The sequence below is a fragment of the Elephas maximus genome, chromosome 16 (genome assembly GCF_024166365.1).
Source record: "Elephas maximus indicus isolate mEleMax1 chromosome 16, mEleMax1 primary haplotype, whole genome shotgun sequence".
NCBI classification, from domain to species: domain Eukaryota; kingdom Metazoa; phylum Chordata; class Mammalia; order Proboscidea; family Elephantidae; genus Elephas; species Elephas maximus.
In genome coordinates, this window is record NC_064834.1 from 51,481,586 (window position 1) to 51,503,280 (window position 21,695).

Here is a 21,695-nt window from a genome sequence, read left to right on the forward strand (position 1 = left end):
GGGGGAAAGTGCTATATGTGTGTGCTGGCAGCAAAGACCATGAGCCTCTTTGCTCAGAACTGCTGCATCTACCACCAGATTTCCTACTGTGGGACTCTGCTGAGAACCCAGATTGTGGAGGGATGTAGTGCAGTGTTGGCAGGTGGCCCAAGTCTCTGGATATGCCCTAAGCCTCTTGCCCACTCTTGCCAGTAATATGTCTTTTAAGCACTACATGTTACACCACACCCCAGTTCATCCTCTGAGCCCAGCACACACAGAATGCACCAGGAGCCTTTTTTTTCTCACAACCGAGCACACCTATTGTCTCCTTGCTACACCCATGATTTCCACCTTTCTCTCCTATTCCTATAGCCTTTAAGATGGACTCTGGAGTTAGACCCGGATGAGTTAGGGCATAAGCCCTGCTTTTAACCTCAATCTGAAAGCCTCCATTTACAAAAGGAGACTTGGCATAGTTTCTTCTTAACTAGCTCATACCTGGAAGAACTTCAGTTCCATGAGCAGGTTCAGAAAGAGTATGAACAAGTTCCTGGTGTTCCTAATGTTTAGGGAATCAAAAAGGCTGGCACACAGAGTTCTCAGAAGTCTAGCCCAATGTGGGTCCTTCCCCACCCAGACATAGTCTCCACAGGAGGTGCCAGGGAATCTGTGCTTTTAGTAAATGTTGCAGGTGACTCATTGAATAGCCAACTTTGGGAAACATTGATCTATTCCAACCCCATTAGCTGAGAAATGAGGATTCTTAGTCCAGAGGAAGTGACCTTCCAAGACCACACAGCTCTGCAGTGACCAAGTTGGAACTTAGACCAGGTCTCTGACTTGCAATTTGGTGCTTGTTCAATGGCACCATGCTGGTTCTAGGAGAATATTTCCACAGGATGCCCACATTTGGCACAGACAGCTTATAGATGAGTTGGATAAGTTAAACCTCATTCTTCAGGTTCTTAGAGCTAAAAAATCTTCAAAGAATCACTTTGAGGCCTTGTATATCCAAGGCGAATTTTCCAATCTTGAGGGGAAATCTCCTAATACCAGACTTCCATTAGGGAGTCTGAAAAGTGACTTGAATAACTTCCCATCTCCTTCAAATACCCTTTTTTCTTTCAGTGTCACCCTGGACATTATGCCAGGCCACTTGGTGGCTGTGGTTGGCACTGTGGGCTCTGGGAAATCCTCCTTGATGTCAGCAGTCCTGGGAGAAATGGAAAATGTCCATGGACATATCACCATCAAGGTGAGAGGGAATGCAAATGGAGAAACTTCTGACACTCAAATGTGGGCCACAGTGAGCGCTGCCTTCACATTTGGGAGGATTTCTAGAATCTAAGAACCACTGCTCTGGTTTCTGTAGGTGAGGTCTTAGAGAAATCTGGTGGACATGTAAACTGTAGATTCCCTGCCCCATCCCAAGCTGATGTAATCAGACTCTGGGGGTAGGACCTGAGAATGTGCATCTTTAGTGGCTCCCTAAATGATTCCCATATGCATACTAACATTTGAAACCTAGAGAATTCTCCCTTCAAAATGCAGCCGTCTCCGCTAGAACTGTATATGTGTTTCTGAAAACCTCAAGTTCTGTAAAATCGTGCAATAAAATTACCAGGTCCTCAGGGAAAGAAATTGAAACAGATCACTCAAAACCTAGGTAATTTCATACCCAGGGCACCAGCAAAAACAATCAACAACAATAGCAATACAAAGAGTAAAAACCAAAAAAAACAAACCCAGTGCTGTCAAGTTGATTTCGACTCGCAGTGACCCTGTAGGACAGAGTAGAGCTGTCCCATAGCATTTCCAAGGAGCACCTAGTGGATTTGAACTGCTGACCTTCAGGTTGGCAGCCATAGCACTTAAACACTGTGCCGCCAGGGTTTCCATACAAAGAGTAGCACTGTAAAATCTCCATTGACGTTTGCATGCCACATCACAGCCCTGGGGCTCTCTCCTCTTCCTTTGAAGGTCTCTGAGGGTATTTGCTTCCAATTAAAAAAAAAAAAATCTGAGATAGGGTATAGACTTCTTCATCAATTGTTATCATTTTTTAACACAGAGTTGTTTCTGTGGCATCTTTATCAGCACTCTCAGCTTTACCAGAGAGTGAAATTGAGGTATATTTAAGTCATTAAACCAGTCAGTACTTGTATCAAGAGAAATACCTGATGATTTTCAGCTTTTTTCTGAAGGTCTTCGTATAGTGCTAAGGCTTTTTCATTAATTATGAGAAAGTATGCCCCTGATTGTTTTAAAACACCAACATGCCTGGAAAAAATTTTAAGAACCAATGCTCCTTTCACATTATACTGACATCATTCCCTTATTTACCAATTATCAATGAGCTCATTTGCCTTAAATAAGCATGCACTATAGCAGAGCAGACTACAGATCTCTGCTTCCTAACTCCCTTTAGGAAGCTTTTTCTTGTGAACTTATAACTGAGTCCTTCCTCAAACAGTCATCGGTCAGGCTCTGTCTCTCTTTGCACATGATCTGCTTGCGCATCGCCTTGGAGTCCTAATTCCAGCCTCTTAGTCCTTGCTTCTGAGGATGTCTTCCACACTCTTCCCCTGCCAGTGTTAATGCTCAGTTGGTCACACTCATTGGGGTCTGACTAAACCCAGGTCTAGAAGCAACACTTGCATTCATCCTCTGAGCTTCAGGATCATCACTGGAATGCGATAGTCAAAAAAAAAAAAAAAAAGGAAAACCAAATTGTGAATAGGATGTTGCATGTTTTCTCCCTGGTCAGAGAAAAACACGCTAATAAATATCAGATGGACAGCCAGCAAGAAATACCTTTCTTCAAATCTAACCTCATTTGTTCCTCCCTCCTCCTGCTACCCCATCTTTCCACCCTGCATTTCGGGAGAGGCAACTGTCATGTGTTCTAATCCTTTCCGATCTAGGGTACTATTGCCTATGTCCCACAACAGTCTTGGATCCAAAATGGCACCATAAAGGACAACATCCTTTTTGGATCAGAGTTGGATGAAGAAAAGTACCAGCAAATTCTGGAGGCCTGTGCCCTCCTCCCAGACTTGGAAATCCTGCCTGGAGGAGATCTGGCTGAGATTGGCGAGAAGGTATTTGGGCACCAAGGGACCTTGAAGGGGTGAAGAAATATTGAAGAAAAAGTGCAGGTAGTGAAGAAGCACATGAGAGTAAAACTGGTTGACCAATTTTGGTACTTGTATTTAGAACAAATACCAGAAAACTTATGTTAACCGGCCACAATATTGTGTGCAAATCACTCAGAATTTTTAAACTTTGTACCTGGAAGTAAATATAGAAATAATGTATTCTAAATCAAAGAAAGGATCAGAGAAGTTAAATTACCTGTGACTGACCCAAGATTCACCTCACAGGTGGAGGGGCAAAGGTGGGACCAGAGCCTAGGGGTACTGACTGTACTTCTGTATATTAGTGAGGGTCAGAGGAGGGTTCTAGTAATCTGCTTAAATCACTTAGGAATTTATTGTGAATTATTTTCTTAGGTTATTAAATGCCTTTCTTTAAAATATATTTTTAATGGCTGTATTGTATCACATTATTTGGGTGTACCAAAAACCAAACCAAACCCATTGCTGTTGAGTCCATTCTGACTCATAGCTACCCTAAAGGACAGAATAGAACTGCCATATAGGGTTTCCAAGGAGTAGCTAGTGAATTCGAACTATTGGCCTTTTGGTTAGCAGCCAAGCTCTTAACCACTGTGACATCAGGGCTCCTTATTTGGGTATATCATAATTTATTTAGAAATTCCTGATTACTACATATTAGGACATTTTCATCCTCCCACTCCATTACTAAAAGTAAACATAGCAGTCTTTGGGGGACAAGGATCTTGAGATGTTATAAGACTAGTGAAGACACAGCTCTAGAGTAATTTTGTTCATTGCTTCAGCGTACTTTTATTGAGCACCTACTATATGCTAGACACTATTTTAAGTGCTGGAGTTACATCCATGGACAAAAGAGAGAAAATCTCTGCCCTGATCCATCAGTGCATCACTGTGGCATCCTAATTCTAACCTCTTAGTTCTTGCTTCCTAGGATGTCTTCCATACTCTTCCCCCTGACAGTGTTAGTGCTCGGTTGATCAAACCCATTGGGGCCTGACTAAACTCAGGTCTAGCAGCAGCATTTGCATTCAACTTCTGGTCTTCATTATCATCACTAGAATGTGACATACACCCATATTCTTAGGAAGGCGAAGGGGGGAACAACAAACATAATAAATAAGTAAATATGTGATAGAAAACGGTAAATTGGAACAACTTTAATTATTGGGCATAAAGTTATTTACTTGAATTAAAGTTATTTATTTATATAAAGAAACTTAAGATTTTAATATCCTTGATACCTTTTTAGGACAAATCTCTTCCTTACTCCTATTTATTAGCCTCTGTGAAAGTGCAGCTAGGGAGTAGTACTTAATGAAAATTGTTTTCTTCTTCAGGGTATAAATCTCAGTGGGGGCCAGAAGCAGAGGATCAGCCTGGCCAGAGCTACCTACCAAGATGCAGACATCTACATTCTGGATGACCCCCTGTCGGCTGTGGATGCTCACGTAGGAAAACATATTTTCAATAAGGTCCTAGGCCCCAACGGCCTGTTGAAAGGCAAGGTGAGAAGTCATCTAAAGTGAAGAAGACATGGGGGCAGGAGACACACGTCTCTTAGTTCAGCTGTTGTCCTGGAGCAAATTTCCTTACTTACCTAACCCCTGGGTGCCTCAGGAGATACAATGTTAGACTGATCTCCCAAGAATCTTCCATGAGGGCACCCATCTTCAGGCCATGGTTTATGCCAGAACTGGCTTATTAGAGCCTTATTCTATGACTCCAACATCAAGCGTCTTCAAATGATTGATTTCGATTGAAAGCACTTTGGCACCCAACAACTCACCTTGACAACAGGACACAGGTCATCTTGCAGGTGCTCTAAGAAGGTACTTTCCCTGGAACCCTCTCAGCACATGAGAACACAGTACCTGGAAAGTGTGGCTCAAACTGAACAAAAAAATAATACCTAACATATATTGAGCATTCACTGTGTTCCAGGCCTGTGTAAAGCACTTTGCATGCATTGTTTCATTTGATTCCCACAATGCCCCTGTGAGATAGTACAGGCAAAGTGGCCAGAGCAAGCCACTAGGGCTGGTTGTAGGTGGAGACTAGGCTTTCCTTACCATGGGCAAGTTAGCATGTTTGTCCTGACACTGTGGGTTGAACTGGAGGAGGGGCTGACAGAGTGGGGGCTGTCGATAGTACTGGGCAGTGAGATTCTGACTGTATTGGCCTAATACCTTCAAGATTTCTTGAATGCTACCAGTCAGAAGATTGCAGGACTGATGAGACCTTGGCTGCTGTCCCTCTAATCCATTTGCCTCTCTTGGTTCAGTGGGTCAATAGGAACTCACTAGCCCTCCTATTCCTGGTCCTGGTTTCTCTCTTTCTTGGCTTCATTCATTCATGAACTAAATACTAAATACCCACCCTCTGCTAGGTTTGTTGCATAATCTGGGCATGCATAGATAAAAATGCCTGGACCCTTCTCTCGAGTAAATTTGTAGTCTAATAGGAAGACATACAGAAAAGCAAACAATTATATTATGAATCAAGATTCATTTTAATGGCAGTCCATACAAACTACAGTGGAAACGTTGGAGAAATACCCAATGCCAGGGGTATTTCCAGGAGTCAGAAAATGCTCTCAGAAAAGTTGGCTGTGAAGTAAAGGGCAGAGGCAGTAGGCTTGAGTTATCTCTCTAGAGGTTCATCTCAATTCCATAGCCTCTACCTGAGCATCATCACTGACCCATCAGTGTTTGTCTTTCTCTGAGTGGAGTTGCTATCTCAGTAGTCAGTGTGGTTCATAAATAGTTTGAAATACAAGGTATGTCAAGTCTCCTACATCAGGGAGGGCCTGGACTGAAGATAAAATTTCTTGCCCCATAGTGTCTCTAACATATTCAAAGAATCTGGTCAGCTCTTGTTAATTCAGTTGGCTAGCTGGTTAGTGAAAGGGGCAGTTAGTTTTATGTTGCTAGGCCTTGATCTCAAGTGACATTCCTAAGCCCAACCTTTGGCTACCCAGGAACTTGGAGAATGTATGTAGGGCAAACCTCATTGTCACTACAGGAAAATAACTGTATGTCCACAGTGATAGAGTTTCATCTCACACATAGGGTTGGGTTGTTAGGATGAGATGCTGGAGAGAAAAGAGGAAGTAAAAAACACCAAGTAGTTAGGTCCACATTTTGAAGCAAAGCCCCATAGAGTGGATTGAGGTATCTTTTTTTCCCCTTCTTAGAGTAGTAAGCCAGGAAAGATGGTGGACATAAGGCAGTCAGCACAACTTAATGTTGTTTTTACAGACTCGACTCTTGGTTACACATAGCATTCACTTTCTTCCGCAAGTAGATGAGATTATCGTTCTGGGGAATGGCACCGTCTTGGAAAAGGGATCCTATAGCACTCTGCTGGCCAATAAAGGAGTATTTGCTAAGAACCTCAAGACATACACCAAACAGACGGGTTCTGAAGAGGAGGCCACAGGTATGTAAGGAGGCTTGGAATAAGACAGAACTTGGGGCATGGGAAAGAGTTGGAATAGTGAACTTATATCTACCTCCTCAACTACTCAGTATCCAGTGGACTGGATTTAAGATTCAGGCTCAGCTCTTTCCGTGTTCTGTGTCTCTCTCTGTAAAGGAATACAGAAATAGAAACTCTACGACTAGGTCAAACTGGTAGCTCATCCAGCTTACCTGGTCTGTGACATCCAACCAAAGGACACTCTTTAGAAGGTTATGACTGGAGATTTGGGGGGGAGTAATCCTTATGGAAGAAACACCAGTGGCATAATGGGCCCCTTTTGAGGGATGGGAAACCCTGGTGGTATAGTGGTAAAGAGTTTAGCTGCTAACCAAAAGGTCAGCTGTTCAAATCCACCAGGCGCTCCTTAGAAACCCCATGGGGCGGTTCTACTAGGTCTTATAGGGTCACTATGAGCCAGAATCTACTCAACAGCAGTGGGTTTGGTTTTGTCTGGTTTTGAGGGATGCCACGCTTCTATCGACTCAAGCCACCCACCCAGACTACTCCAAATCCAATAAAACCACTTCCTAGACAATATTATAGGCTGCCACTAATAGTTGTGCCATCGAATCTGTTCTGACTCATAGCAACCCTATGTACAACAGAATGAAACAATGTCTGATCCTGTGCCATCATCACAATCATTATTATGCTTGAGCCTATTGTTGTAGCCACTGTGTCAATCCATCTCGTTGAAGATCTTTCTCTTTTTTGCTGACCCTCCCCTTTACCAAAGATGATGTCCTTTTCCAGGGACTGGTCCCTCCTGATAATGTGTCCAAAGTATGTGAGATGAAGCCTCACCATTCTCACTTCTAAGGAGCATTCTAGCTGTACTTCTTCCAAGACGTATTTGTTCGTTCTTCTGGCAGTCCATGGAATATTCAATATTCTTTGTCAACACCATAATTCAAAGGCATCAGTTATTCTTTGGTCTTCCTTATTCATTGTCCAGCTTTTGAATGCATATGAGATGATGGAAAATACTCTGGCTTGGCCCAGTTGCACCTTAGTCCTCGAAGTGACATCTTTGCTTTTTAATTCCTTGAAGAGGTCTTTTGCAGCAGATTTGCCCAATGCAATACATCATTTGATTTCTTTCTTTTTTATTTTATTTATTGTGCTTTAAGTGAAAGTTTACAAATCAAGTCAGTCTCTCAGACAAAAACTTACACACACTTTGCTATGTACTCCTAGCTGCTCTCCCTCTAATGAGATAGCACACTCCTCCTCTGCACACTGTATTCCCCGTGTCCACTCAACCAGCTCCTGTCCCCTTCTGCCTTCTCATCTCACCTCCAGACAGGAGTTGCCCACATTGTCTTGTTTGTCTATTTGAGCCAAGAAGCTTACTCCTCACCAGTATCATTTTCTGTCTTATAGTCCAGTCCAATCCCTGTCTGAAGAGTTGGCTTCGGGAATGGTTCCAGTCTTGGGCTAACAAGGGGTCCGGGGACCATGACCTCCAGGGTCCTTCTAGCCTCAGTCAGGCCATTAAGCCTGGTCTTTTTACGAGAGTTTGAGATTTGCATCCCACTGTTCTGCTTCATCAGGGATTCTCTGTTGTGTTCCCTGTCAGGGCAGTCATCAGTGGTAGCCGGGCACCATCTAGTTCTTCTGGTTTCGGGCTGATGTAGTCTCTGGTTTGTCATTTGATTTCTTGACAACAGCTTCCATTGGCATTGATTGTGGATTCAATCAATCTTTTCTCCATTTATCATGATGTTGCTTACTGGTCCAGTTGTGAGAACTTTTGTTTTCTTTATGTTGAGGTGTAAACCATACTAAAGGTTGTAGTGTTTGATCTTCATCAGTAAGTGCTTCAAGTCCTCTTTACTTTCAGCAAGCAAGGTTGTGTCATATGCATATTGCAGGTTGTTAGTGAGTCTTTCCCCAATCCTGATGCCACATTCTTCTTTATATAGTCCAGCTTCTCAAATTATTTATTCAGCATACAAACTGAATAAGTATGGTGAAAGGATACAGCCAAGACACACACCTTTCCTGATTTTAAACCATGTGATATACCCTTGTTCTGTTCCAACAACTGCCTCTTGGTCTATATACAGGTTTCATATGAGCACAATTAAATGTTCTGGAATTCCCGTTCTTCTCAATGTTATTCATAATTTGTTATGATCCACAAAATTGAAGGCCTTTGCATAGTGCATAGTCAATAAAACACAGGTAAACATCTTTCTGGCATTCTCTGCCGTCAGACAAAATCCATCTGACATCAGCAATGGTATCCTTCATTCCACGTTCTCTTCTGTATCTAGCTTGAACTGCAACCATTTTTGAATTATCTTCAGCAAAATTTTACTTGTGTATGATATTGTTCAATGATTTCCTCATTCTGTTGGATCATTTTTCTTTGGAATGGGCACAAATATGGATCTCTTCTAGTCAGTTGGCCAGGGAGCAGTCTTCCAGATTTCCTGGCATAGATGAGTGAGTACCTCAAGTGCTACAACCATTTGTTGAAACATCTCAGCTGTTATTTCATTAACTCCTGGAGCCTTATTTTTCACAAATGCCTTCAGTGTAGCCTGAACTTCCTTCAGTACCATCAGTTCTTGATCATGTGCAACCTCCTAAAATGGCTGAACGTCGACCAAATCTTTTTGGTACGGTGACTCTGTGTATTCCTTCCATCTTCTTTTGATGCTTCCTGCATCATTCAATATTTTTTCCACAGAATCCCTCAAAATTGCAACTCGATGCTTGAATTTTTTCTTCAGCTCTTTAAGCTTGAAAATTGCCAAACGTGTTCTTCCCTTTTGGTTTTCTAACTCCAGGTCTTTGCGCATTTTGTTATAATACTTTCTTCACCTTCTTGAGCTGCCCTTTGAAATGTTCTATTCAGCTGTTTCACTTCATCATTTCTTCTATTCACTTTATCTACTGTATGTTCAGGAATAAGTTTCAGAGTCTCTTCTGGCATCCATTTTGGTCTTTTCTTTCTTTCCTATCTTTTTAGTGACTTTTTCCTTTCTTCATGTATGATGTCCTCAACTCATCTGGTCTTTGGTCACTAGTGTTTAATGTGTCAAATCTATTCTTGAGATGGCCTCTAAATGCAGGTGGAATGGACTCAAGGTGGCTCTTGTGGACTTGTATTAATTTCCTTCGGCTTCAACTTGAACTTGTGTATGAGCACTTGATGGTCTGCTCCACAGATGGCCTTTGGCCTCGTTCTGACTAATGATATTGAGCTTCTTCATCATCTCTTTCCACAGATGTAGTCAATTTGATTCCTGAGTGTTCCATGCAGCAAGGTCCACTTGTATAGTCACCTTTTTTGTTGTTAAACAAAGGTATTTGCAGTGGATACCCTGCAAAATTCTATCGTGCAATCTCCAGCATCCTTTCTATCACCAAGGCCATATTTTCCCACTATTGATCCTTCTTTGTTTGCAATCTTCAATTTCCAGTCACCAATAATTACCCATGCATCTTCATCAGCATATCATGGACTGGCATTAATAGTGTACTGCTAAATTCTTGATATACTCTAACAAATAAATCTTGATGAATACACAAAAGCTATTGGGTGTTTTGGACCAGAGAAATCATGGCAGTTGGATAGTCTCACAGTATATATTACAGGAACATCCACTAATATCACCATCATCAGGTTCACAGATTATCTCCAGTAGCAGTGGAGCCCTGATCACTGTGACCCTTCCTAAGAACCTGCCAATAGTAGTCCTGTGCATAGTTCTGGGTGTCAGCTTCATGCAGTGGTCACCAGCAGGATGACAGGACTGAGAAAGTGAGGGCTGGAGGGTGCAGGGAAATTCTGGAAGGCAAGGGAGTAGTTGCAGAGCCTGCAAGTGGTCAGAACATGTGATGGTTTAAAACCAGTATCTAAAAGAAAAACATAAGCCAGGAAGGTTTTAAGCATAGGAGGGACAGGGCAGGAACAAAGAAGGGAATGGTGTGAGCAACAAGAGATTGATAGCTAGGCCAGGAGAGTGGGCAGGGGGTACCAGGAATCAACAGAAAGGAAAGAGTCCATCTGTATGTGCTCTAGGTCCTGTCTGGAGAAAACAAAAAGTTCTGGAGTGAAAAAAAGGGCAGACTCAATGGCCTGACAGAGACTGGAGAAACCCGAAGAGTATGGCTCTGGGACACTTTTTTAACTCAGTACCGAAGTCACTCCTGAGGTTCACCCTTCAGCCAAAGACAGGCCTGTAAAACAAACAATAACACACACAGTTCAACCATGTATATGAGACTAAATGGGCATACCAGCCCAAAAGCAAAGATGAGAAGGCAGGAAGGGAGAAGCAAGTTGGACAAATGGAAATGGGGAACCTGAGATCAAGAACGAAAGAGTGTTGACACATCATCGTGGTACCAGTGTCACAAAACAATATATGCATTGTTTAATGAGAAACTAATTTGCTCTATAAACTTTCACCTAAAGCACAAAGAAAAAAAAAAAAAATACTTGAGTGAGAAGTAAAGGACCCAAGCAAAGGGCAGCGTCTGATGCTGGATCCCCTTGAGATACTTCTTAGTCAACCATGTTAGCATGATTTGGACAGTTTTCTTATGCTAAGTCTAAACGTTTTTTTCTGATTTGCCTGGATCTGAGTTTCTGGATTCTGGATTCTGCCATAACCTCCCAGCCCTCTTTGAAGAATTCTATCTTTTATGTACAAAGGGCAATTTGCAAAACAGCACAGTAAATTCTTGTTCTGGTAGACACTGATAGGCCATTTCTGAGCAGTTTTGTAAGCCCCAGTGTCTGGCATGCTGTGGTGTTGATTCTAGGACCCAGTTTACAGATGACAGGATGGCGGAAACAAGAAAAGGGCCAGAGGGCAAGGTTAGCTGTATCAATATTGGCTCTCTGAGGTTACTTTCCAGATTGTTTATCTTGAAACCTGGCATACTGCTAGTCAGCATTCAATGTATCTTTCTCTATCATATACACATAGGCATGCATGTGTTTATATTCATTTGTGAATTCATCTACAAATATCTTAGCAGCTACTGTGTGTAAGATTAGTGGAAACTCTGGTGGCGTAGTAGTTAAGAGCCATGGCTGCTAACCAAAAAGGTCAGCAGTTCAAATCCACCAAGCACTCCTTGGAAACCCCATGGAACAGTTCTACTCTGTCCTATAGGGCAGCTATGAGTTGGAATCGACTCAACAGCAATGGGTATGAGTGTATAAGATTGGGTCATCGTTTTTAATATCAGGCTATGTTTTTATCTTTGAGATTAAATTCACTCTTTCAAAGAGTATACAATTCAGTGAATTTTAGTATATCCACAGAGTTGTGCAACCATCACCACTACCTAATTCCAGAACATTTTCATCTCCCCATACTCATTACCAGTAACTCCCTATCCTCTCCTTCCCGCAGTCCCTGGATACAAGTCTCTTATCAGATATACGATTGGCAAATATTTTCTCCCATTCTGTGGGTTGTCTTTTCATTTTCTCAATGGTGTCCTTTCAACCATGAGTATCTTTAAATTTGATGAAGTTCAAATTATCTATTTTTCCTTTTGTTACTTGTACTTTTGTTGTCAGACCTAAAAAAACCATTGCCTAATCCAAGGTTACAAAGATTTACTCCTATGATTTCTTCTAAGAGTGTTTCCAATTTTAGCTCCTACATTTAGGTCTTTGATCCATTTTGATTTGATTTCTGCATCGCAAGTAGAAGTCCAACTTCATTTTTTTGTCTTCTATTTTTAATGTTGTAAAAATAGATATAACATGATGTTTGCCAGTTCAACATTTTCCAGGTGTACCGTTTGGTGATATCAATTACATTAATCAAGTTGTACAGCCACCACCTATAATCACTGCCAAATTTCCTGTCACCATAAGCACACACTGCTTCCTAAACAATGGCTCCCCCTTCCCACCTCTCTCCCACCCCTGGTAACGACTAATAAATTTTGGCCTCTATACAGTTTCCTATTCTAGTTACTTCATGTAAGTGAGAACATACAATATTTGTCCTTTTGTGATTGACTTATATCATTGAATGTAAGTTTTTCAAGGTTCATCCATGTTGTAGCATGGATCAGGAATTCATTTCTTTTTATGGCTGAATGGTATTCCATTGTATGTATGTACCACATTTTGTTTATCCATTCATCCATTGAGGGATACTTAGGTTGTTTCCACCTTTTGGCTATTGTGAATAGTTGTGCAATAAACATTGCTATATATGTGTCTGTTCGAGTTGCTGCCTTCAAGTCTCTTGGGTAAAAACCTAGGAGTAGAATTGCTGGGTCATATGGTAGTTCTCTTTAAAAAGGCCTCTTTAAAGTGTTAAAAAGCAAAGGTGTCATTTTAAGTACTAAGGTGTGCCTGACCCAAGCCATGGTGTTTTCCATCACTTCATATGTGTGTGAAAACTGGGCAGTAAGTAAAGAAGACCAGAGAAGAATTGATGCCTTTGAGTTATGGCGTTGGCAAAGACTGTTGACTATACCATGGACTGCCAAAAGAATGGACAAATATGTCTTGGAAGAAGTACAGCCAGAATGCTCCTTAAAAGCTGGGATGGTAAGAGTTCATCTCATTTACTTTGGACATGTTAACAGGAAGGACCAGTCCCTGGAGAAGGGACATCATGGTTAGTAAAGTAGAGGGTCAGTGAAAAAGAGGAAGACCCTCAATGAGATGGATTGGCACAGTGGCTGCAACAATGGGCTCAAGTGTAACAAAGATCATGAGACTGGCACAGGACCAGGCAGTGTTTTGTTCTGTTGTACACAGGGTCGCCATGAGTCAGAACTGACTCAATGGCACTTAACAACAATGTAATTCTATTTTAACCTTTTGGGAAATGAAGTCCAGGGAACTGCTAGACAGGTCAAATAATGACAATTCTCCAGGGATAGGGCTTTTTAGGAAGCCTCAAACTCATTCTGCACTCCCTCCAGTGGCTGCTAGGCTGCTGGTTTTCATGGCTACCATGATTGTAAGGCTGTTGGTTTTCCAGTCTACTGCAGAGCTGGGGAGATGGCAATAGGGTGCATTAAAACGCCACAAAGCTTACTACTCTTACTGAGAATTAGTTGCTTTTCTTGAAAAAATAAATTTTCTTGGATTATCACAAGCCTTTGGTTAATTTCAGAGTTTCGAAAAAAGTTGATTTTAACAAATTTTGCCAGGGTTCTCATTGCTTTTACGGTGGGACACATTTTCTGAGGTCCTTGCTTCATCTACCATTTCCATTGATAGCCGAGCCACTTTTTGGCTTTTTAGTTTACTTTTAGAGTATGTTTTTTAAATTCATAAGTGTTTGTTAAACTTATTTTAATTTCAAAAAGAGTATTTTCATTTTGCACTCACTTTATTAGTCAGTTCTTGGAATAGGGACTCTTCTGCCTGTCTGCCATAACTCTTAAAATTTCTTTCCTGTTCTAAAAGAACTCAGAGGTTTGACTTTAGTTTTGGGGAGTGTTTATCTCCTTTTTGACTATTTTCTCATTTAGTGGAATACTAACCTATCTCTTCTGTATCCTGGTATTTCTCAGTAAGGAAATGTACTAATAACTAAAATTTCTGAAGTGAACGATTCCAGCTTGTGTGTACATCTGGGATTCCTTGCTGAGACCAGCTAGGTCAGAGATGACTTCTCTCTCCTTGTTCATAGGTCTGTGCAGCTATTTTCCTAATCTCTAATGTATCTCCCTAGTCAATGATGGCAGCGAAGAAGAAGATGACGACTATGGGCTAATACCCAGTGTGGAGGAAATCCCTGATGATGTGGCCTCCTTGACCTTGAAAAGAGAAAACAGCCTTCATCGAACACTCAGCCGCAGGTTGGCTTTTTTGTTTCTATATTTTCATTTCTCTTTTTTTTTTTTCCATGGGCTTTTCCTGAGGGAGCAGACACTATGGACATTGCCAGCTTTTCCTTTGTGTCATTGTATGAGTGAGGGGGTGGTTAAGATGGTGTCAATTTTCCCCAATGGCCTTCTGCTCTGAAACGCAATTTGATGCAAGCAAAGTGATTGTGACATTGGCTTGCAAGAAGACTCTCAGAAAGCATCTATCTGCTCAGGGACACTTTCCCCTCTCTCTACTTCTCAGTTCTAGGTCCAGTGGCAGGCGTCCGAAGTCCCTGAAAAGCTCCTTGAAAAGTCGGAATATGGGGCCAAAGCTGAAGGAAGAGAAAGAACTAGTGAAAGGACAGAAACTAATTAAGAAGGAGTACATAGAAACTGGAAAGGTGAACATCACAATAAAAAGTATCATTAGAGATGACATAAGGCTTGGGATCCATAATTTTTTTTAAGTTAGATAAAATCTGAATACGTACATATAGGAAGGCTGTATCCTATGTCCTTTGCAAATCTTCAAATAATGAATTTGAACTGAAATGCTTAGTAGAAGCTTTGAGCTTTCTATTAAACCATATCTCCATGAAGAATGAAGGTGAATATCCCCACCCCACACTTTCAGAATGTTTGACTCCTTTCTGATGTGTGGAGAACAACAAACATGCTTTCAGATGCAATTCTGGGAGCCAGGGAACACTAATACGCCAGTCTCAGAGCATCCAATTCAAATTAATAAAACTTAAAAAGATAAATTCCAAGGTCTGCAGTGTATCTCCATCTGCCCCACTCTGTTTTTATATCTTCTCCCTTGTAAATACCTCTAGAAGCTCATTAATAATCTGATGACTATTTACTCTGCACTGTATTTTAGCATTTATCTTTTATCCTGGCCCAGTGCAGAAATGCAGACTACCAAATTTTGCTCCCCGCTGCCCACTTTTTCAGGGGACTGCACTTCCCTTTGTGATTGTTGTCCTAAGTAATTCCTTATCATAAGTCTATAGGAATTCAACTAATGTTGAGGTGGGGCTTTGCAGGTGAAGTTCTCCATCTACCTGAAATACCTACAAGCAACTGGATGGTGTTCGATATTCTTCATCATCTTTTCCTATGTGATGAATTCTGTTGCTTTTATTGGATCCAACCTCTGGCTCAGTGCTTGGACCAGTGACTCTAAAACGTTCAACAGCACGGACTATCCAGCCTCTCAGAGGGACATGAGAGTCGGAGTCTATGGAGCTCTGGGATTTGCACAATGTATGTCTGACAGCTACAACAGTCTCTCTTATGGAATGTGTCTGGCCCCTGTACTTTGCCTAGACTTAGGCAAACATTTGCCATTAGGTCCTTGGCACAAGTCTTCAAGGATCCCTATACATGGTGCTAATGAAACTGATTCCATTTTCTAGGTGTATTTGTGTTGTTAGCAACTCTCTGGTCTGCGTACAGTAGCATCCATGCAGCCAACATCCTGCACAAGCAACTGCTGAACAATATCCTTCGAGCACCCATGAGTTTTTTTGACACAACACCTATAGGCCGGATTGTGAACAGGTTTGCTGGTGTAAGTATCCCCAGGACAGTAAAGTGGTCTGTTCATGTGCTGAGAATCTTTTTATTTCTGACAGGGAGGAATTCTTATGTCCCCCTAGACCCCACTAGGTAGTTCCAGTTCTTTTGTCTATCGAGCAAGTGAATGTTTCTTGTGTACCTCCTATGAGGTCCTCAGGGTACTGGGGATAAAGGCATGAACAACTCTGGCCCTTTGAGAAACTCACAGTCTAGTAAAAGAGGCAGCCGAGGAAATAAAAAATGATGATATAATATGGTAAAACCAATAACCATGGTATGTGCAAGGATATTCTGGGAGTACAAAGAAGTGACAGAGAAAAGAGATACTAGCTCAGCCCGGTGACTGAGGGCAAGCATGTTCAAAAAAAAAAAAAAGCTGAGAATTGAATTAAACCTTAGAAATTAGTTCAGATATGTTGGGAGTAGGGGATAGGAGGGTGGAAATAGAAGTAAGGTGAGAAGGATTATTCTGCAGAGGGGAAAACATAAGGCAAAGCGCTGTCACATACCTGTGACAGTGAATAAAAGGAATAACCCTTTGATTGGTCTTTGCCTCCGTTCCTGAAACTTACATCTGAGATCTGGCTCACAGAAGAGAGCCATTATGATTTCAACAAGGTTCCAAAACATTGTCTCCATCTACTATAGATCCTAGAACCCTTGGCATTAATTCGTTCATTCAACAACATTCTTTGAGCAATTTCTATGAGCCAAGTACTGTACTAGGCGCTAGGGAACTGAGTAAATATTAAAATCATAGATGGCTGTCTTCCATGGGCCATACCTAACACCTTGATTGATTCTCAAAATGTCTGAGATGTTAAGTTTCAGGAACAGAGGCAGAGACCAGGTGATTCTGAGCAATGTTCAACTATCATTAGCACAGTTTTCAGCCCTCTGCTTGGGGGGGAAGGGGCATTTTTTTTTTTAAATGTGTAAGAAGCTCTGGGCCTTTATTTCTTCAAGCCCTGGTGGTGCAGCGGTTAAAGCGCTTGGCTGCTAACCAAAAGGTCGACTGTTTGAATCCACCAGTTGCTCCACAGGAGAAAGATGTGGCGGTTTGCTTCTCTAAAATCTATAGCCTTGGAAACCCTATGGAGCAGTACTACTCTGTCCTATAGGGTTGATATGAGTTGAAATTGACATCAACAGGTTTTTTTGGGGCGGGGTGGTTTTGGCCAGACACAGAAAGGCTAACCTACAGTTTGTAGCCCACAGCCCACAGTCAGGTTCTGGGGACACAATAACTGCTTCAAAAGTGAGAAGGTGACCAGTGTCCATTTATCATCTTCCCTTGGGTGTCATTGGAGACAAGGTCAATGGGATCTCTGCTCTTTAATAGAATCTAAAAGAGCACATAATTTTTGATAGGGAGATTTCTCATAGAAGTTTTACAAAGATTGCTTGCTCTTTTCCCTTGTTGTAATACGTATAACTAATCTTCTAGAGAAAAGAACACAGAGGTCTTAATGTGAATTATTTAGGACAATAGGCAACAATCATATTTTGCTAACTGCTTTTGTATTCCATGAAAAAGGAAACTCTCAATCATACAGTGGTTTTTGTGGGGAGGTGGCTCAGGCCTACAAAGGGGAGCTGGATCTAGGGTATTTTAGAATCCATGTTTGGACCCTGTATCAGTCAGTTTTGTCCAGAAATATAAAGCCTTCCTTTCTTCTTATAAAAGCCCAGGATTCTTCCTAAGAATCTTCTCTTTTGCATATATACATATAGAGAGAGAGAGAGAGAGAAAGAATTTGAGATTATAAGGAACTGGATTGTGGAGGTTGGCAAGCCTAAAATTTGTAGGGCAGAAAATCTCAGGTTTTGCTCTTAAGGCCTTTAACTGATTGAATGAGGCCCACCCACATTATCTGGGATAAGCTCCTTTGTTTACAGTCACTGATTGTAGATGTCAACTACCTTTACAGCAATGCCTAGATTAGTGTTTGATTAAATAACTAAATAACTAGGAGTCTCTGGGTGGTGCAAATGCTTAACATGCTCAGCTGTTAATTGAAAGGTTGGAAGTTCTAGTCTACTCAGAGGCATCTAGGAAGAAAGACCTGGCAATCTATTTCCAAAAACTCAACCATTGAAAACCGTATGGAGCACCGTGCCTCTCTGACACACATGGGGTCCCTCAACTCAACAGCAACTGGTAGTTAGGTAGTTAATAGCCTAGGCAAGTTGACACATAAGACTAACCATCACAGGCCCTTAAGAGGAGGTTGAGGAAGGGGTAAAAGAAAGAAAGATGGAGAACTTGTGCATATCAGGGCCAAAAGCAATCTAGATAGAACTGATAGCTTCTGCCAACTTTGAACATACGGTTATTTGTATTTTGATGTGGGTCTGGGAAGGGTGGATTAAACTTATCTCTGAGTCATCATGATTCAGGGCTCTTTCAGGAGTCTGTTATCCCTGACCCAGTTTGGAGCATTTCAGAGATAATTTGGACTCACCTTGGCACCCGCATTTATTAGTCCTAGAATCAACATAACCCCCTACGAAATCTAGGCAAGGACCATACAAAATATAAATCAGGCTTTGAGCATGTTCCCAACCATCCACCCATTCACTCATTTTTTTTTTTTTTTCAATTCAATGTGACATGAAGGCAATATGGCAGTAAGACCCACACATCACCCCCTGGGTTCGTTTGTTATAACACTGGCCAGACAGGGATCACATTCAACCCCTGCATCCTCTTCCCATTGAAGTTCTATGCCTGGCAGAGGGAACAACTTGTTAGATAGAGGCTAGTTCTTCACTCAAGAATGGATGCCAGAGCTTGTTTACTGGAGCCTGAATACCTGTTAAATGCCAGGCTGGGTGCTAGATACTCAATGAAATTAGGACCTGTGTAAAGTTAGGATAACTGAACTGGCTTCATGATGGGAGAAGAATTTACCTTAAGGAGCTATTAGCTTACAATGATTAGTAATAGTTTAATAAGTTTGACAAAGGGAAATTTCACTGAGAAGAGTGAAAACCTTTGCCAAGTCAATTGAAAAAGGTGAAGGATGACTGCCATATCTGTTTGAAAGGATTTAGAATGGTGACAAAATTACAGAAATGAAATTGATTATTGGTGAGCATTACAATATAGTACAAATGAATATCATGAAAGAGTTGAATGGCAGAGTCACTGGGAACAGAGAGGACCTGCTGGAATCAGGAAGATGTAAAATATCTTAGGAATTCATTGATACACCATCTCTCTTGTGTGTTCCTAGGATATTTCCACAGTAGATGAGACGATACCTTATACCTTTCGCAGCTGGATTATGCAGTTTCTAGTGATAATCAGCACCCTTGTCATGATCTGCATGGCCACTCCAGTCTTCATTGTCATCATGATTCCTCTCACCATCATTTATGTGTTTGTTCAGGTAGGTTTGAAAAATGGCTAGGCCTTCCTTCCTCTCTCCTTATAAAAGCCTATGCTTCCTCCCAAGAATTTTCTCTTTTGCTTATCACTCACTTCTCTCCAGCATCTTTGCTGTTTGGTCATTTTGATATATCAAGGAGCCCAGAGGCCACTGGCCAAAGGTGGAGTGTCAAAATTGATTGGTATATAGTTCATAGAAAATGACACTTTCGCTGCTGCCCCCTCCCACCCCCACCCCCAGAAGCTGGAGACCTTACAGGTGGAACTGAGTTATGCTTAGATCTGAGATTACTTTAAAGTTGGCCCTTGATGCTCCTTGAGACTCCCCAAAATGGTTGAGCCATTGTTTGCTTCTAGAAGAGTTGTGCTACGGCTGCTTCCTCTATTGGCTTTGAAACAGGTGTATCTCCATGGAGGTGTCTCTCAGCAGGAGCTAGATCTCTTTTCAGGGAAATTCTAGACTCACTGGGATGTCTGTGGATGCGTTAGGCATAATTCCAGTGTGTTCATGAGAGTACAGGTAGTTTGAGAGCTAAGCCTCACAGAAAAGCCAGAGCAAGTAGAAGGGACTCCATGCCCATAATAAAAATGAATGAGGGGGGAGGGAAGCTGTAGAGAGAACTCTTGTCCAACCAGTTGCCTTCGTGTTTAACAAAAGAAAACAATTCCAAAGACCCTGCAGGCAGGAGGTGGCCTGTGGCCTGTGGTAAGATGACACCTCCTGGTATTTGTGTTGAGTCCATCAGGTATACTGATGGTGGTAATAGCCTTTTGACTATTATTAACAAACCAACAAACAAGAGCAGGATATTTGAAGAAACTTCCAGGTATAACATTTTGCATTCTGACTCTCAAATGCCCAGCCTTTCCCTGGTTTCAACAAAGCCCACAAAATCTAGTAGAACTACTAACCCATTTTACCATACCTCGCCCTTCATGCCCCACATCTCAGAGATTCTGCCTGCACTCTCTATTACATCCAGTTCCAGTTCTTCGAGCCTCAGTGTTCCACAACCCCCAAATTATCCTTACCTTCACACACCATCGAGGCATAGTTTTGGTCACTTAACTAACTCTATCTATTCTTCAATTTTTACCTAAACTGCAGTGTACCTTTCTCTGGTCATTTCCTACACATCCCCACCTTCCACACTTCTCTGGTTCCAGATGCTTCTCAGAATCCTTTTGGAAACTACTTCTCTAACCAGTACAGAAACTCTCATTTGAAGAATATATGTAGCTTCTTGGGGAGAATGTGGATTATGCTAACAAAGCTTCGCACTTGGTTTGGCAATTTATAGTCTCCTCAATTTCAGCCTCATCTGTTCCCCATGAACCCGAGGTGTTCTCATTATTCTCCTCCTCTGGGCCTTCTCTCCCCATTCCTCTGGCCATGGATGAGAGGCTTCTGTCCTGTTCAGATATAGGATTTGGCCATCAAGGTGAAGAACATTGGGTCATGGCCAGGAAGATGTAGAGCTGTGATCACCAACATCTTACAATATGCACCATGATTGTGTGCCTAACTGACTCTTTACTTTTTGTTATCAGATGTTTTATGTGGCTACTTCCCGCCAGCTGAGACGTCTAGACTCTGTCACCAGGTCCCCAATCTACTCTCACTTCAGTGAGACTGTGTCAGGCTTGCCTGTTATTCGCGCCTTAGGGCACCAGCAGCGATTTCTAAAACTCAATGAGGTGGGGGTTGACACCAACCAGAAATGTGTCCTTTCCTGGATTATCTCCAACAGGTGAGGCTGTTCTTGGGTTTTTACCCAAATGTGTGCTTTGGGGTTCTGTATGTTCGACATTAGCCATGGCAGGGTAGGTGTGGCCAGCAGATGTGAAGTCACTCTAGCCACACACTTCTGTCACATTATTTAAGTAGAGAGAAGCATGACTTGGAGTCAGAGACCTGAGTTCTTGTGCCAACTCTGCCACCTACCATCTGTGCGAATTGACTTGATGTCTCTAAGGAAATTTTCATTTGCTTTGAATTTACACTGGGTAGAATGCAGCCTATTTCACAGGGTTATTGTGGAAGTAAAATAAGATTTGTGGGCATTTTGCAACTCAGGTACCACGTTAGTACAGGTGACCTGGGTGCTCTCTATTTTCTTCCTTGAGAATGGATGTGAGATTTTCCATAGAAATGCTATTCTCTTTAGGATGGTGAAAGAAGCAGAGGTTGGAGGGAGGAGAGTTGGGAATTTTTAGGTAAAATCAAACAAAGCAATGATGACTGAAGTTGAAAACTCACGTCCTGGGAGGTGAACCCACAAACAGGGTGAGCATGATTC

At 41.8% G+C, this 21,695-nt stretch overlaps 1 protein-coding gene across 1 annotated transcript in view; it reads left to right on the plus strand.

Moving 5' to 3' along the window:
- Window positions 1–21,695, plus strand: part of ABCC2 (ATP binding cassette subfamily C member 2) — an 84,279-nt gene that overhangs the window by 50,917 nt on the left and 11,667 nt on the right. The window contains exons 16-25 of the mRNA XM_049855093.1: window positions 1,111–1,237; window positions 2,907–3,083; window positions 4,460–4,627; window positions 6,380–6,560; window positions 14,282–14,408; window positions 14,680–14,818; window positions 15,467–15,686; window positions 15,839–15,993; window positions 19,241–19,396; window positions 20,947–21,146. Of these exons, the coding sequence (XP_049711050.1) occupies window positions 1,111–1,237; window positions 2,907–3,083; window positions 4,460–4,627; window positions 6,380–6,560; window positions 14,282–14,408; window positions 14,680–14,818; window positions 15,467–15,686; window positions 15,839–15,993; window positions 19,241–19,396; window positions 20,947–21,146 (1,650 nt within the window). The remainder of the gene's footprint in view (window positions 1–1,110; window positions 1,238–2,906; window positions 3,084–4,459; window positions 4,628–6,379; window positions 6,561–14,281; window positions 14,409–14,679; window positions 14,819–15,466; window positions 15,687–15,838; window positions 15,994–19,240; window positions 19,397–20,946; window positions 21,147–21,695) is intronic.